The 13,451-nt window shown below is 43.2% G+C and overlaps 2 protein-coding genes across 3 annotated transcripts; both read right to left on the bottom strand.

Moving 5' to 3' along the window:
* Positions 1-229: 229 nt before the first annotated feature.
* On the bottom strand, positions 230-10,218 carry slc22a15 (solute carrier family 22 member 15). 2 transcript variants are annotated; one of them, XM_026310178.1, is made up of 13 exons: positions 10,099-10,218; positions 7,709-7,858; positions 7,440-7,572; positions 7,072-7,236; positions 6,838-6,967; positions 6,445-6,505; positions 5,321-5,487; positions 4,624-4,764; positions 4,105-4,190; positions 3,625-3,733; positions 3,456-3,528; positions 1,991-2,149; positions 230-1,755 (listed from the first exon to the last, which is right to left on the bottom strand). In XM_026310178.1, exons 1-13 carry the CDS (start codon positions 10,180-10,182, stop codon positions 1,705-1,707), a joined length of 1,509 nt encoding a protein of 502 aa, XP_026165963.1. In that variant the 5' UTR covers positions 10,183-10,218; the 3' UTR covers positions 230-1,704. The 2 variants fall into 2 exon arrangements, with proteins under 2 accessions (XP_026165963.1, XP_026165964.1); XM_026310179.1 differs by having other exon boundaries at positions 10,089-10,212.
* A 104-nt stretch (positions 10,219-10,322) lies between these two features.
* Positions 10,323-12,266, bottom strand: LOC113131398 (uncharacterized). Its single transcript, XM_026308570.1, has one exon. The coding sequence runs from the start codon at positions 12,153-12,155 to the stop codon at positions 11,313-11,315; it is 843 nt and encodes a 280-aa protein (XP_026164355.1). The 5' UTR covers positions 12,156-12,266; the 3' UTR covers positions 10,323-11,312.
* Positions 12,267-13,451: the final 1,185 nt, after the last annotated feature.

The raw sequence follows: 13,451 nt of genomic DNA, 5'->3' as shown, positions 1-13,451 counted from the left end.
GGATTCATATAAATACATGTTATCTGCACAATACTCATTTTAACGGTTTGATTGTGTGCACTATACAAAAATGATGGTATATTAAAGATGATACTAGTTTTCTGTCTAAAATTACATCTCAATTTTTAACACATCACACAAACATTAACATCCTTAGAGGTTACACACAAAGGCACAGAATCTAAAACCTGTGAAGTGTTCCCATCAGTCTAAAGGTTTTGGTCCAGAGAGATGCTTTGATTGATTGACAGTTCATCATTAGTGCCTGTGGTTAACTTCGAGCCTGTTATCAAGTTATTGATTTATGAATCCTCTTAGTTATGATGCTCAACAAACAACACAAATGGGATAAAACTGTAGAACAGCTTTATTGGCAACTACCATGATCAACAACTCCAACCACACGTCCGTACCTCAACATCCGCTCGCCTCACCCGCATCGTCCCCCACCTCCCCCCAGCGCTCAACAAGATCCGCACACTCCTGTCCAAACATTCGTTCCACCAACACACACCACGGGAACACAAACACATGGGAACACAGCACCCATTTCTAACTGCAACATAACAAATTAGAGCCTTGATATCGTCTCATGAGCCTCCTGAAGCTCTGAGAACAACACGTCGCTCATGATGGTTTGAGTTTTACAGACTATGTTCATCTCAGTTTTACAGGTTATAGGTTTGTTTGGAAAATAGATTTCAGCTGTAGTGGCTGCTGTGTAAACACACACACACACACACACGCTTGGTAATGGAGAAAGTAAAAACACTTAAAATTGTTTCTACCTGCTGTCCATGAGAATCTGCCTCTAAAAGCAGAAAAAATGTAAACTGACCTGAGAGTTCTCTGCAGACCACACTAAAACAGAAAATGCATGCAGCTTTTTCATCTCTTTGTGCACCTAAAACCAGTAAAGCCACCATAGCTTTTTAAAAAAACAAAAAAAAACACATTTCTGCCCATCCAATAAAATCACCTGAGCTCAAACTCTGACACGTCAAACCTGCTGCACAGAAATGAACACTATATCCTGGACCACGGTCTCATAATGGATCAGCAGTGTCACAGGTCTGAACACGTACCATCGTCTGTTAAAGGCTCATACACAGAAAAAATAATGAATGAAATAAAATACAACTCCAGCTAAAAGCTCCACGAGCGCCCTCAACACGTTCTGGTGCCCTGCTGCCGATTGATCCCGAGTCCAACAGCACTGGTCCACAAACCAAACTCTATTACAGGAATATCAGCATGATTGAACTAAGGAGGTGCAGTTTGTATCCTGCTGCTTCGTCATGATGGAAAACTCCTCTCTGCAAATGTCAGAGTTGAGGAAACACTCTTCTGTTCTGACGACCTCTAAACCCGTCTGCTTTTCCATCACAACAAGCATCAAGTTCGATTTTCCCTTCACAGCAACTTCCCTCTGGAATGTCAGGTAATATTTCCCGTCTGTCCAAATAAGGCACCAACACCATGAATGTTAAAGGAAGGTGGAGGATCCACTGGGTTATCCAAGGCAAAGTGCTGGTTAGAATCTGGGCCCCTCCCTCAAATGTCATAGTTCACACAGGTAGAAGTGAATCTGGTGATCAGTCTTAATTAAAAGGACAGGTCACCGCTTTAATTCCCATGGGGAATGAGGTGTAGTCTGCCTCGCTGCTCTGAGCTGGTCAGGTGATGAAGACGATGCTGCTGGCTTCAGTTGTGGTTTGATGAATATTTGGCTTCTTCGTCTTCATATAAAAGAGCCTGGGGACATAAACAGTAAGACATGACACTGATTTAAATCACTGCTGCTGATAAAGGTAACTGGTCTCTTTTCTGTGACCAAACCCGCCTGATTTCTCTCCGGCTTTTCATTTAAAAGCTCACGTGCATCTCATGAGCTCTCTGCACAGTTAGAAAATGGATCAGTGGATTTTAAGGAACCAGTCTTCACAACATTAATACAGCTCAGGTGAACTTTGAACAGGTGTTGTGTCACCTTGTTCTCCAGCACTCGGCTGCGGGTCGGACTGCCGAGCTCCTCCAGAGTCTCCGCTGCGGGTTGGTTCAGGGTTTCAGGCAGCAGGAGGCCCAGGCAGCCTGCAGACAGGCCGCTCAGACAGAACACAGTGAAGGGTACGGAGTTGTGGAGAGCCCGCTGCAACACACACACACACACGATTAGTGGGTGAATCTACACTTGGGCTCGGACCTGATATGCACTTTCAAACTTGTGTATAGTGTGTTACGTTATGGATAATACTTAACTACTGAATACTTGAACAAAAGTTAGAAATGTAATGTGTCACAAGAGAATCTGTTGCACTGCAAAGTGAAGACTTGCTAAGGCTGCATGATGCTATTTATATATAAATAATGAAACTACCGGTCTAGCTAGTTTAACTTTCCACTTTCATTCAGTAAAAATATAACATCTGTGAGTTTCCCAATTCAAAGGTCTATAAATACAAAGTGGGAAATTTCTTCATAAAAAGAATGTTTGTCCCTCTTGAACTCTGCTGCACTTTAGACTTTCCGCCTGGTTTCAGCCTGTTGCTGGGCCTCTGGTTTCGCTGCCAAAGCCCCTTTGGTTAAAGTCACCCACACCACCACTAGGCGTCACTACATGTTTGTGTTCTGCTGCTCATCTGGGTTAATTGAGGTGAAAGGTCACAGGTTTCGATCGTTCATCACATGTGCAGTCACCTCATACGTGTAGTATTACGTATTTCACTTCTAGTTTAAATGTTCGTGTCTTTCTAAGAGATGGATTCAGACTGAGTTCAGAGCGAGCGTGTGTGTAACTCAGGAATAAAAAGAGCTGGTTCAATAATTGAGCTTCTGTTAGAGAAATTAAAATGTTGACCCTCCTGTGACCTGATCCACCTTACTTTAGTAGAACTGAAGCACTTCTGAATGGGGCCTATTGTGTATGGTGGAAATATAATTTTAATATAAAGCACAGTTTGCTCTAACCTTGACTATTTGATAAGGGCCCAGATGTCTTTCTGTGAGAGATCACCTCCCTTTTGTAGTTACCATGAAAACTGATGCCAGTGACCCTCATGCTGTACAAAGGTGCTGTGTGACTGTTGCTCCTTGCAAGTAAAACTTCTATATGATCCTCTGAGTCTATTTGTTAAAAGAATTTACCTAACAGCTTCAAAGTCTTAATCTTGACTAAACACCTGTGAATGAGACGTGTTGGGATTAACCACTTATCTCAGCTCTCACTGGAAACTCTGCACCTCAGTGAAGGAGGTGCTGTGAGAAAGCAAAAACCAGCCTCGAGGTTTTCTTTCTAAAATAATCATTTTAAAGTCGCATTACAGCATTTCCTATTTAGTAGAACAGAACTATCTATTCCTTCCGGCTTCTATTAGAGGTGACAGAGAACCGATCGCCCCTTTGGCGTCAGTAACACGCAGGTTACAGTTTTATTGATGAGCTACAGACACATTTACCATAGAAGGAACAAACGGTGCGAGAATCCCTCCAACTCTGCAAGACATGGAACACACTCCCAGAGCAGCGTTCCTGCAACACAGCACAAACCATCAGGAAATGGTCAGAAACGGCCCGTTCAGCGTGAGGCGTGAGAACGATTCAACGCGCAGGCTGTGGCTCGTTCACCTGATGACCGTCGGGTAGAGTTCAGACGTGTAGATGTAGACGATGTTGAACGCCGCGCTGACCATCAGTTTCCCCAGCAGTGCCAACGACGTGACACTCAGCAAACTCCCTGCAAACACAAAGAGACATGACGCATCTGTTCCTCCAGTCTTTGTGAGTCAACACAAAACATAATGCTGAGAACATGTGAGGGACTTTTGTTATGAACTAGTAAGGAAGTAAAAAAAAAAAAAAAAAAACCACACTCTCACTAGACTCTCTGTGATTCTGTGAGAATCTACACATCTGAGGGCAAGTAGCAGACACCCTGGTGAAACCACCCTCTACCACCAGCCCTGCACTCAACTTCCTTCCTTTACATGCTCATCAGGTGAATCACTGAGCACTTCACACCTGCTGTGGTTGGTGTCATTACCATGCACAATGAAGTGCACTGCAGTTCTGCCCAGGCAGGTATATTCTTCTGTGTAAGAGTCTCACCTGTGTTTTCAGGAATGAGCATGGTGCAGAGGCAGGCGGAGCCAGCCAGGCACAGGAAGCTGGCCATGCTTTTCCTCCTCCCAGCCCTGCACAACAAGACACGAAACAACCTCACAGAGCTGTCGGCCTCAGGCTGACAATAACGACACTGGTTCTAACTGAACTGAAACACTGAGTTACCAAATCAGCTCATTACAACGGGCAGAATGTTACAGTAATACCTGAATGACAGCTCTTTTATTAGCTCACACACAGATTCGGACATTGCAGTGCTTCATGGTAAATTATTAACCCTGCCCTGGATTTGGGCAAAGACACCTGCGACTGCACAAAGTACAACCTCAACTAGTTTAAATAAGTAATAAGATATCTGAATACTCGTCATGCATTCTCCATGCACAGAGATCAAACACTGAGCAGGTATAGAGTGTCAGGTTTCTGATCTAAACTGAGTGTGTTATTGTGTTATTGTGTTATTGTGTGTGTGTGTGTGTGTGTGTGTGCGTGAGTGTTCCCCACCAGTGTTTGTTGATGAAGTACATGCAGAGCGGGTATGCGGGCAGTTCGACCAGGCCATACATGGCTACATTGACGTAGCGGTTCCCGGACATCTCACTGGCTCCCAGAGTCAGACCATAGTACACCAGGCTACATGCGTACCTGCAACACACAGCTATTACTGGAAACCCTGAGGCACTTCTCCTCTGCTTCCAGACGTACACCCTGCACAGCCTGCAGCTGCGACTGTTTTCTATCATTTCTGTTGCAAATCAGGTGTGAAAACACGTAGACCATTGTCTTTGTTAAAGCTCATGGCTGACACATTACATGTGTGATACACTCAATAAGAGAAAACTGCAAAAGTTTATAAAAATGACACGCTGCTCATGTGGCCTGCAGGAAGTACCACAGGATTTCATGTAAACTGCAGATGAATCTAAAATAAGTGCAGCAGAAATGAAAGCAGGTGTCATCTAAAAGCTGCAGAAGTAGCTTTTGCATTATCAGCTATTGTATTTGCAGCTCTGCTAGTACTGATAAAAGTGGTACGAACAAAAGACACAGATGTATTGCAGTACTAGTACTGTAGTAGTAGAAGTAGTAGTAGTGATGGTTCTAAAGTGGTCCATGGCAGCAGCAGGCTCTGAACCTGTGAGCATGACTCGTGGCCACAGCAGCAGCGTGTTTAGTTCTTCTTCTGTGGTGTGATACTCACCAGACATACATGAGCACCATGGTCCTCAGACGGAGGACGGGGTGGATGACCAACTGCTGGACCCCCGCGCCCCCGTTGTCATGGTTACCAGCTTTCTTGGCACCGACTCTCTGCAGAATCAGGTTGTTGGCGGAGTTGCCGTTCCTGACTGCCATGTAGCGCAGAACCTCCAATCAGAACACGGCAGCACAACACAGTTCAGTTACTAAGACGGGTAATGCACCTTTAAGACTGAAATTAGTTAATGTACTGCTAATGCGGTTAATCGGCCGGTTGAATCATATTCTATAAATGTTTAGGACAGAAGATCATGTTCTGCTTTTTGGGTGAAGGAAACAGCAAACGGGAAATATGCAGAGGAGTATTAGCTCTACGTTAACTCTGCTCCAACACAACTACGGAGCCCCTGAAGGGTCAGGCTGAGAATACTTTTAATCCACAGGAACAGTTAGTGTGTTGGTGCAGCCCAGTGCTAAAACACACACACACACACACACACACACACACACACACACACACACACACACACACACACACACACACACACACACACACACACACACACACACACACACACACACACACACACACACACACACACACACACACACACACACACACACACACACAGAAAGGAGAAATGATGACGATGACACTTTATGCATATATACACATTATGCATATGCCCTGCTGGGACAGCGTGCAGCTGCTCTGCCTGCTGATCTGTGACTGCAGTTACACACAAGATGATTTGAACCGGCAAAGTTTTATCACATATGAAAAAATGCATCACCAACAAATCAGGAGTTTGTGAACACAGCAGCTACAACACCCATTATAAACAGTCAAAAGCTCTTTGCTGTAGTCACAACCACAGCTATGTCTCCATCAGCCTCAGCAGCAGTAGGTGATATCACGCTGTAGAGAACTAGGGTAATATAGATGGCAGGAAACCCAAAAAGAAGAAGTGGCATTGAATTACATTTGGGGAACATATTTCAGATAAACTACATTCTACCACAAGTAATATTAGTAATTCTGATAAATACAAAGTATTTTTGATGCTTAAACTCATGACGGACGTCAGCAGTTCTTCAGACAAGGTACTTTTCCCACATATTTACCTCTTCAGCTCTCTTCGTCTGACCCTGAGAATACAGCCAGCGAGGAGACTCTGGCAGAGTTCTGCAGGAAGGAGGAGACAGATCACCGTGTGAAATAAAACTGCTCTTTCTGGATATTCAGGTTGAAAAAGTGGAGGCTGTATTATATTCAAGGCCTACACATTAACATATTCACACCATGAAAACGTCTTTTTCTCAAAATTAACAGTAAGGCATGCGGGCTGGTCCTATACTTGGGCAAAACATCATAAATTTCTTTCTTTCTTTCTTAGGTTTCTCGTGTGTTTTAGGACCCTGTAAGTAAAAGCAATGCCTCCAAAACCTCCCAAGATATTTTTTGTTTTTACTTTTACCTGGCTGCAGGCCATGATTTTGCTCTCTAATTGTACTCACACAGACAGCAGGAAAAACAAGATGCCAGATGAGTTGGCTGCTGTGGCCAAGCTCCTCCATGGCTGGATAAAGTAGCCCAGAGCTCCAAAAAGGGTGATGCCAACCGCAAAAGTCATACTGGCCAATGTACCTCAAAAAAAAAAAAACATCCAAAACATCTGATTATCAGTAATTCGGCAGCATGTAAAAACCAAGACACTGCCTGAAGTGAGGACTGTTTTCTGTTTTCTGTACCAGTCATGGCCCAGTAGGACTTGCCCACATATTCCTGCGTGAAGACAAAGCAGACCAGGCCAATGGCCCCGTTCATCAGCCCCACCAGAAGACGAGACACAGCGAAGACCTCGTAGCTGGGGGCAAAGGCGGTCACATACCCAAAGACCACCTCAAGAAACATACCTGGGGAGGGAGAGGATAAGAGAAGAAGACCAGAAACAGATGTGACATGTAAAGAGATGATTAAAGGGGATTGTTAGAAAATTTTCTTCTAAAATTCTAATTTAAAACATTTTTAAATTGGTTAGCAAAACGAGACATACAGCCTCAGTAAGAAGCTTTCAGTAAGAAACATCTGTCTAACAGCGGGCTGGGGCTTTCCTCACTTGTTAAGTAGACGGGTCTCCTCCCGATCTTGTCAGAGAGGGGCCCAAAGACAATGTTCCCGACCAGAAGCCCGACAAAGAACAGCGACCCAGCTAGGCTGACCTTATAGGCCTGCTGCTTGATGAGAAACCACTGAGGAACAGAGAGGTCGACAGAAACCACTTACTGTCTTTCAGAGCTGGATTTGTGTAATTAAGGTGCGGCGACGCAAAAGAGCACACAATGAGGAGTGGCTGGGTATAAATGAAAACATATATGGCTCCTTCACCTCTGTCACTATGGAGTCGATGTCCTCTGTAAAGGTGACGTGCTGGGGGAGCTCCTGCAGGCTGAATGCGGCGCCATCCTGCTGCTCTACCTGGTACTCTGGTGTGGACCCAACCAGAACAATCAGCATGGACTGACAAGCCATGTACACCTGAAACACACAACAACTTCATCTTGCTGACACACTAATGACAGTACAGATATTGCAAGGTCTGGTCTAAAATGTTTGGTTTTCAAACCTGGCAACCATATGTTGCCCTTTGTAAGAGATTTGCCCAGTTTAGGGCAAATGAACCTCTAATGAATCAGCCTCAGGATGATTAATGCAAAAAGTAAACTGGAGCTGAACAAGTTGAAAAGACTTTTTCTGTAAATTAATAGTGTCTAAAACCTGTACAGGAAAATGTTAAACATCAAAAACTAAACGGGTATTGTTGGGAAATAAATTTTATACACTTACTAACTTCATTTATAACTGTTTGGAAATAAAATCTTACTAATTTCACTTATAATATTGGGAAATAAATTTACATATTTACTTCTTTCATTTATTATATCATTACTCTTATAAACGTTTATATATGGTTACAAAGAATTGTAAGGCCAAATTGTGGGGATCTAGGGTTACAAACCTTGCCCCACTGTGTGAAGAAGCAATCAGATGTGAAGGAGTCTAACACATACACTTACACACACACACACGCACTTACGGTCACACATATACCCACATGTACACTACAACACACACACACACACATACACCTACATTGGTACTTACACTTATAGTTATCCACATAAGTAGTTTGGGAGAGTGATTAACTAAATACTATGTTTACCTGTGTGTTGTACAATGCCATAGAATGCATGGAAATCAAATGTGAATAACTTGATGATGGGTTAACCCCCTAACTTTGTAATCACTAACATATGTGTGGTGCTCAGGGAAAGGTCACAGGGAGAGAAAGGACAAAGGGAGAGAAGGGACACAGGAACAGTTTCTACAGAGTGTATGCATGATGCTGTAGATAAGGCCGGCCTGCAGGAAGAGAGGCCTCTTATGATACAGTGTCACAGAGGGAAAGGCAAAGCGTACTAAGGGATGGGAAAATCATAAAAACTTCAAGGATGAGTTACCATGAACAGGGGTCAGGCAAAGGGACTGTTGTCACAAGATGGTTTGTAGGAATGTTTTGTAGGATGAGGAGCAGCACTGGACAAGAAGATAAGAAGAAGAGGATGGCAAAGTGCTGAGGGGTTGGGACCAACCCAGGGCACCAACAAGGGAAGGTGAAAGTCTAAACCAAAGCCCTCCCCACCTGTAGTCAACCAATGAGATGTGATTTTTGGCAGCCTTATAATGTCATGTTTGTCCTTTGTTCAGCATCTTTCTTCCTGTGAAGTTGGTTACAGCTAACTGCTTGCAGACTGTGATTTTCTGATCAGGAAGTTGGTCCTTGTACAAGCTTTGGAATTTCAATTAAATACTTTTAAGATCAATTAACCTCTCCTCCACTAATTCAGATAAACGAACACGCTGACAGTATAAAGCATTAAATTAGATGGTAGTTAGTTAAATCTGTAAAATAGTGATGGACAAGAAATAAGATAAACAAATTAAACACATTTAAAGGATATTAAAGTCATATCATGTAAAAAAAATATATATGATTGTAACTTCTATCTGGGTTAGCTTTGTGAACACTACAAGCTAGCTAGCCAGGATTAGCTGATCCACGTTACACTTTGACGAACTTGATTTAAAAATGCGGACATTTTGCTATTAGATCTGATAATAGTGATGATACATGCTGAGTGGGTAATAACGTATGACTATTTAAATATACCTGAGTTATTGCAACAAATTCGGCGCATGATTTAAATGCCTATAAGTGAATTCCTTTCAATAAATGTAAACAAACTCGACGTGTTTAAGAATGGCGGAGGTTATTTTAGTCAATTGGCGACGCGGGAAAAAGAGCTTCAATATGATCAATATATGGTTAAATAAGCTTTGTCTGGTGAGCCGGACTGGAGAACAGTTAAAATTGGTTTCTAGTAAGTATTGGTATATGGACTTCATCACTTGTAACCTAGTCAATAAAACAGGACAAAATAACTTTATCAATTTTTGAAGGAAGTCTGGTGTCGACTCGTCAATTCCGGGATAACGCTAATAATGCACAGCTACCTTATAAGTGAGCGGTGACAGCTCAGACGTTGAGAAGTTTCAGCACCAAACTATTCATGGCTACGGTTTAAAATTAGTTTATTGTCTTATTTTTATGGATCCACAACCAAAACCAAAGCGTCTAAGCCACGTAGCGCTAACGCACAAGAACGTGCCGTGCTTCTTGTTTCTCATATAAAACAAACGAACTCACATTTACTCACCTGCGTCAGGACGAGAAGAGCCACCACCCGCCTCTGGTAGGGTCCAAACTCACCGACCACCTGAAAAGCTTCTTCTAAATCCATCCCAGGCGGTCGGTTCTGTGCATTAGCATCGCAGCCAAAGAGGAAGAACGGCGTGAGAGACATCCGCACCCACTTCCGGCTTCGCTTCCCGCCCCTCCCGCGGCCATTTCTTTCATTAAAAAACAAACCTGGAGTCTGTGTTAATTAAAGAACGTGTGACGTTAATTTATTGCATCTAAAAGAGGGTTGCTTACATGTCAATTGTTTCGAGAATTCATACAATAAATATACAATAAGCAAAGAGCGAGGCTGACCCTCAGTAAAATGAACAAAGGACACAAACCACACTGAAGGCGAATAGTAAAATACAAAATTAAGGACAGAAGCCAGTGCATAAAAAATATGATACAGTCTCAAAACTTGACATACTTGAGGTCATATCTGACATATTTGACAAAGGATGAGCAGTCTTCTCGCGTTCATTAAAACAAGTACATTCCCTATACAGCCCATTGTCTGGCTCTGCAAAAGCTGGGTAAGACCACAGCAGTCCAGTTATGTCTCAATCTGAAGTGCTTACAAGTTCATGCTTCAGCAAATGAAATGAAATCTAGCACTTTCAGCAACTTTCCTGTTTTGATAATTGCAGTAGTGGAAGTTAGTCAGGTACATTTAACATAGTATTGTGATTTGGTACAAATGTAAAGTTTCATTTGATCCCACTCTGTTCTTGAATCAACTTCTTCTTTTCCTTGAGCCTTCTCCCGTCAGTGAATCCTCCTCCTCCAATTGATGTAAATGTCTGATTCAGTGGCTGCTCCTCAGACACAAGGACAGAGTATAATTCATAAATAAACTAGTTTGTACCAGCTGCAACAAGAAACTGATGATCTCAGATTGTTTAAATACATACAGATGTTAATATTTTGGTACTTTGCATTAAATGCACACGTTTTACTTGTATCAAAGTACTTTTACAATGTGACCATCATACTTTGACTATTGTAAAAGACTTGAGTACTTCTTCCACCACTGTAATACCACGAATTTAAAAAAGTGGTAACTATTGAGTCATTTTGATTCTCTCTCATGTCCTTACACAAAGATGGTGTTTTTTTAATATGCATGAACACACAGGAGGCACCAGAGTCCAGATCTGAGGATGTTTTCATGGGAGAAGAGATCCACTACTACTGCGTACTGTCCTCTTTTGACTTGAGAGGGTCTAAAGTCTCCCCATTATGACCTGCAGGAATATTGTTTTCGTTACCTCCATTTGGACTCCATTTTTGCCTGATGTTCTCCCACCACCCAAACTTGACCCCAGCCCCAACGACCCCAGCCACAACAATCACCAGGATCAGGGGTACAAGCCAACTCGCAACCGGCACCCTGTCGTCTTTCTCCTCTGTGATGAACGGGTTGTCCTTGGGTTTACTTTCTCTCTGACTGGCCACGTTCTCCATCTGACAGGTGATCGTTTTAATATGCTCCACTTCAGTCTTGATTAAGTTGATGTCCTTTTCCCCCTTCATCCACTCTCCTTCTCCCATCTTCCAGCTGTAGGTGACTTGTCCAGCCCCCGTGGTGTCTCCCTCACAGGAAAAGGTGCAGTTCTCCTCGCGGGACGAACACGACAGGGGCTTAGGCACCACCTCGGGCATCGGCACCTCTTTGGGGATTTTGGCGACATATCTGACGTTCAGGACATTGCGGTCGATCTCCACCGTATACTCGCCCTCGTCCTCTTTAGTCGTCTTTTTGATTTCCAGCCGTCCGGTTTTGATGTCCAGGGTTGATCGTCCACTGAAGGAGCCGTAATAGTCAGGGACCCCGGTTTCCCACTCAGCCACCAGGTTGAACCCGTGTTTCCACACGATGTTCCCCGTCACGGGCTTAGGCGGGGTTAGCACCAGGCTCTTTCCGATCGCAAAGTAAATCGGTATATCTCCAGTCTGAGCCGCCGACAGAGCCGCCAACAGCGCCAGCGTGAGGAACCAGACACATCTGAGCTTCTCCATGTCCGCAAACATAAACAGGATCGACAGATTGTCGACCCGAACAGCAGAAAACCGAAACTGCTAGCTCACCCAACCAAATGCGCCAACACCCTTCTCTTCCTGCTAAGCGGTTGTTTGTGACGTAACACGTCGTTCACGTGACAGAGAGACGTTCTCGGCGTATGACGTCAACACGTCACAATTTCTGTTAGTGAATGGATCAAAATCGATTATTTTTAAATCGATAACCGATAGTATAAGTAATGTTGACCCAGCACCGTAGTTACCATGTGTTTGGCTCTAAAGAGGAAAAGCTTAGAATAATTATATATTATATATATTATAAATATTAGAATAATTAAATAACAATAATTAAATTAGACTTAGACTGAAAATAGGAAAGAGAGAAATGACGCCTAATATTCGGTTAAACGTTTGGAATCGTTTAAGCAAGGCCAGCTGTATATGTTATATATAATGTTAACGTTATAGATTTATGTCTGTATACATGTGTTTATATCTGTACATGTTTATGTCTGTACTTCTTCTCCTTTGGGCTGCTCCCTTCAGGGGTCACCACAGCCAATCATCTGCCTCCATTTAACCCTATCCTCTGTATCCTCCTCACCCACACCAACTATCCTCATGTCCTCCTTCACTACATCCAAGAACCTCCTCTTCGGTCTTCCTCTAGGCCTCCTTCCTGGCAGCTCTAACCTCAGCATCCTTTTACCAATGTATTCACTGTCCCTCCTCTGAACATGTCCAAACCATCTCAATCTGGCTTCCCTGGCTTTTTCTCCAAACCATCTAACATGAGCTGTCCCTCTGATGTCCTCATTCCTGATCCTATCCATCCTCGTCACTCCCAGAGAGAACCTCAACATCTTCAGCTCTGCTACCTCCAGCTCTGCCTCCTGTCTTTGTCTCAGTGCCACCGTCTCTAAACCAGACAACATTGCTGGTCTCACCACTGTCTTGTCCACCTTTCCTTTCATTCTTGCTGACACTCTTTTGTCACACATCACACCTGACACTTTCCTCCACCCGTTCCAACCTGCTCGCACACGTCTCTTCACTTCTTTTCCACACTCTCCGTTGCTCTGGACTGTTGTGTTTATATCTGTACATGTATCTGTACATAATGAATTAATTATTCATAGGTTGCACCATGACGAAAATCACGTTAAAAGTTTGGTACTTTCCCATGTTGCCACCACAGGATATTTATGCACTTGCATCTTATATAACACTGCACTTCACTTATTTGAAGACAGGAATGAGTAACAGTGGTAATGTACTTTAACTGTGCTGGTTGCTTTTCTGATT

This window comes from Mastacembelus armatus, chromosome 15 (assembly GCF_900324485.2).
Source record: "Mastacembelus armatus chromosome 15, fMasArm1.2, whole genome shotgun sequence".
NCBI lineage: Eukaryota > Metazoa > Chordata > Actinopteri > Synbranchiformes > Mastacembelidae > Mastacembelus > Mastacembelus armatus.
Note: the sequence above shows the minus strand (reverse complement) of the source record. Positions and strands in the feature narration are given on the sequence as shown.